This window comes from Pundamilia nyererei, unplaced genomic scaffold (genome assembly GCF_000239375.1).
Source record: "Pundamilia nyererei isolate P.nyererei 1_Seehausen unplaced genomic scaffold, PunNye1.0 scaffold00172, whole genome shotgun sequence".
Lineage (NCBI taxonomy): Eukaryota > Metazoa > Chordata > Actinopteri > Cichliformes > Cichlidae > Pundamilia > Pundamilia nyererei.
The window spans coordinates 766,484-769,646 of NW_005187573.1; the positions used below are offsets into that span (position 1 = coordinate 766,484).

The 3,163-nt window shown below is 39.0% G+C and overlaps 1 protein-coding gene across 1 annotated transcript; it reads left to right on the forward strand.

Annotated features, from left to right (window-relative positions):
- Nucleotides 1-856: 856 nt before the first annotated feature.
- On the forward strand, nucleotides 857-2,224 carry c8h22orf15 (chromosome 8 C22orf15 homolog). The gene is made up of 5 exons (XM_005746097.1): nucleotides 857-967; nucleotides 1,101-1,187; nucleotides 1,263-1,385; nucleotides 1,670-1,744; nucleotides 1,902-2,224. Exons 1-5 carry the CDS (start codon nucleotides 943-945, stop codon nucleotides 2,000-2,002), a joined length of 411 nt encoding a protein of 136 aa, XP_005746154.1. The 5' UTR covers nucleotides 857-942; the 3' UTR covers nucleotides 2,003-2,224.
- Nucleotides 2,225-3,163: the final 939 nt, after the last annotated feature.

Here is a 3,163-nt window from a genome sequence, read left to right on the forward strand (position 1 = left end):
GGTCCTGTTGATCTTATATAGTTCTAGGCATTCCAGGATCCAGGTGTGGAGCATTGAGTCATAGGCCTTCTTGTAATCAATCCAGGTGAGTCTGGTTCTGCAGTCTCTTATACTACAGCCTAGTAATGGGGAAATGGAAATGACTTTTGCTTCTGGGCAAATCTAAGTTATTTTTGGACAGGTATTGAACAGGTATCATTGTTGTGTGTTCTGGTATTCATTAGCAAATGAATGAACTCAAACCTAAAGCTGAGGTATGACAAGTAGCAGCTGAAAGTAGCCAGTAGGAAAAGATCTTTTATAAAATACTAATTACAGAGGCTTTAAGGAATCAGTCATTCATGTGGCAGATTGAGCTACAGAGACTCCACGTTGCTTTTGATTGAGTGTAGTAGTGTCTGTAATGTAACTATACACCAGAAATGAACAGATGATAGAACTTATCTTTTATTGATGTTGGCTGTTTATTTGAATTTTGTTATTTTAAACTTCTATCCTTCCTCTGTCGTACCAAAATGAAGTCTCGGTGTATCTGTCTTTATAAGTCAGTTACTGTAAGTGCAAATGGTGTTGGGTTCCAGTCTGTGGCGGGAAACAATAAAGCCAGCTTTTTTTTTTTCAATACTGACATCTCCGCCCATGCAGCTGTTAAGCCCAGAGTGCCGGTCTCACTGTGTGTAGAGACTCCATGGATACAAGCAGAAACAGTCCCCTGTTCATCCTTTTAAAAGACTCAAGCTTTGTGAGCGAGGAGAGGTGGATGCAAATGAGGGAACATGCGTGTGTGTGTGTGTGTTTAACTCTCTCAGGGCGGTGGATGTGTGAAAAAGTGCAGACCACAACACTAAAGTGCTTTTATTGTTCCACTTTGTGCCCAGTCCAGTCTTCTTCTACCTCTAGTATCACTGGAGCTTAACTGCTGTCAGGAGTCTGGACCTAAAAATGTTTGTGAATGTCTTGTTTGGAGGTTAGTAAAGTTTCTGGGCATGTTAATACTGTACATGCAGGCTTAAAGGTTTGCAGGCATGCAGGGGTTTTTTTGTACCTTACAGCATTTGTTCCAAATTTTTTGTGAATGCATGTGCATGACTTCTTGGCAGAGGGCAGGATGGAAATGTTCAATCTCAACTGTAAGCTGATAAACTTCCTCAATCATTTGAAAGAGAGGGCTGGTGTGGACTCCAAAGGTACTGGACTGAAATGCTGGATCATTTTAAATTGTTCTTATACAAATTCTAAAAGCAACAAAATTCTTCCTGCAGATTGTGTGGACCTGATGGACAGCAGTGGTAAAGTGATGAACCTGGCAGCCAAGCAGCACAATTTGGCTCTGGCCAGCAGTGTGCTGGTAGCCAGACACTACTACGTCCTCCTGCGAGTCTGCCGTGAGTCCGTCTGGTCCATCCATCAGCAGGACTTCAGAGGAACAAACACCCAGATTATAAAAGCATTTTCAAAACCTAATTATGTTATCAGTGTCTGGTCTAAATAATTAGATTCCAAATATATTGATGTAATGATGATAAGTGGCAGGACAAACTAATTCTGGTGCTTTCAGGGGTATCGTGAATGAAATGCATGTTGCCATCCTAATCCTTTGAAAGCTGAATGTAAAGTATGATTTTACCTATGCTTGAAAGCATGCCCGTGACTTCTTGTGCTTCCTCAGGAGACCATGAGGCTGGAGGTCAGAAATATGTCTCCCTTCAGAACAACAACAGTCAAAGTCATCCTGAATTAACAGGTAACAATAAAATAATATTAATGATAAGAATAACATCGGGGCTGTGGAAGTGGCTCTCTGAGGCCTCCTGCTGGACAAACCCATTCCTGCCATTGTGAAAATGCTACAAAACAAACATAAAGTTACCTCATGTGGTTTGTCATTGCTTCTGTTGTAGAACTGCTGAAGAGGCTGACTGACAAAGAGCCAGACAGAAAGACTAGAAAGAGACGGATGCCTCAGACCAAAAACATTCCTGCAAACAGCAAGAGCCACTAAATTTAACACTGTCAATTTATATGTATAAATCTGAATACTTTGCTATATTTCTATTTTAACTGAGCTAAAGTGGATGATTTCTTTTTAGTTAATAATAGTCAATATTGAAGAAGTTCAATAGAATAAGTTACATTTTGAGATTTTATATTTCTGCATTAAATTGTTACTGTAACCAGAATGTCACAGAGAGGTAAATTAGAAGTATGAGCTGCTGTGTATCTTCTTAGTTTCTTGTGTTTCTAAGCATTTTCCTTTTCCTCATGTCTTTTGTGGCTTCCTGCCTGTCTATGTGAGTTCCTTTTTGTCCATCTTTCAGTGACTTTCTGATATATTTTGAGAGCTGTTTCCTTGCTATTTTCTTGACTTCCTGCCTTTGTTCTCTTCCCGCCCTGCTTATTGTCAGATTCACCTGCACCTTATATTCTCCATATTGTGTATTTAGAACTGTGTGTACTTTCCCACAGTTCTTCCTCCCTCTTTTCCTGCATTTTGCCTTTTGGATTTTTTGAAATTTGAACCACTTGGATTAAACTTTTGCTACTTTCTGCAAGTTGGCGTTAAACTTTTCTTTGCGCTAAATAAAAAAAAAAAGATAATATAAAAATGAAATCAAACAGAATAAGTGCACTTAATGAATTACTGATGGAAAAATTGTCTCAGGTTTTTCTTTACCAGAAATCTATCTGCGGTGTATTACAGTCTGCGCGCTCCCTGCTAATACTGCACTGCCAAAGAATTAATGATGATGTGATTGGATTTGCCTGCATTGAGGACTTGCTTGCTGTGTTCATTAGGAAAACTCAAGGGAACGAAAGAAATTGAACTAAACTGATTTTCAGTCATGCACACAGCTGCGGGAACGTGTTAGATGGTGGGGTTGCTTCCACAGGATGTGGAAGGTGTGCTCTCAACATAAATATAAAAAAGATTTACATAAACATTTAAATGTAAATCTACAATGCATGTTTTCATCTGTGATTATGGTCCTTAAAATAAGTATAGAATAATCTAATTAAAAACACAATGTTTGTCCATGAAAGGATGTCTTGCTAATTAAAAAAAACGTTGTACCCCGTTTTCCTGCTGTGCGTTCCCAGATAGCAAGGAAACATTGAAACAATATTGAGTCAATATCAGGCGATGTCATTGAATCAACGTTGA

Coding starts and splice junctions, on each gene's coding strand:
- c8h22orf15 (XM_005746097.1), top strand. CDS start 943: ATGTTTGTGAATGTCTTGTTTGGAG. Junction 968..1,100: donor TGTGAATGTCTTGTTTGGAG/GTTAGTAAAGTT, acceptor ACTTCTTGGCAG/AGGGCAGGATGGAAATGTTC. Junction 1,386..1,669: donor CGTCCTCCTGCGAGTCTGCC/GTGAGTCCGTCT, acceptor GTGCTTCCTCAG/GAGACCATGAGGCTGGAGGT.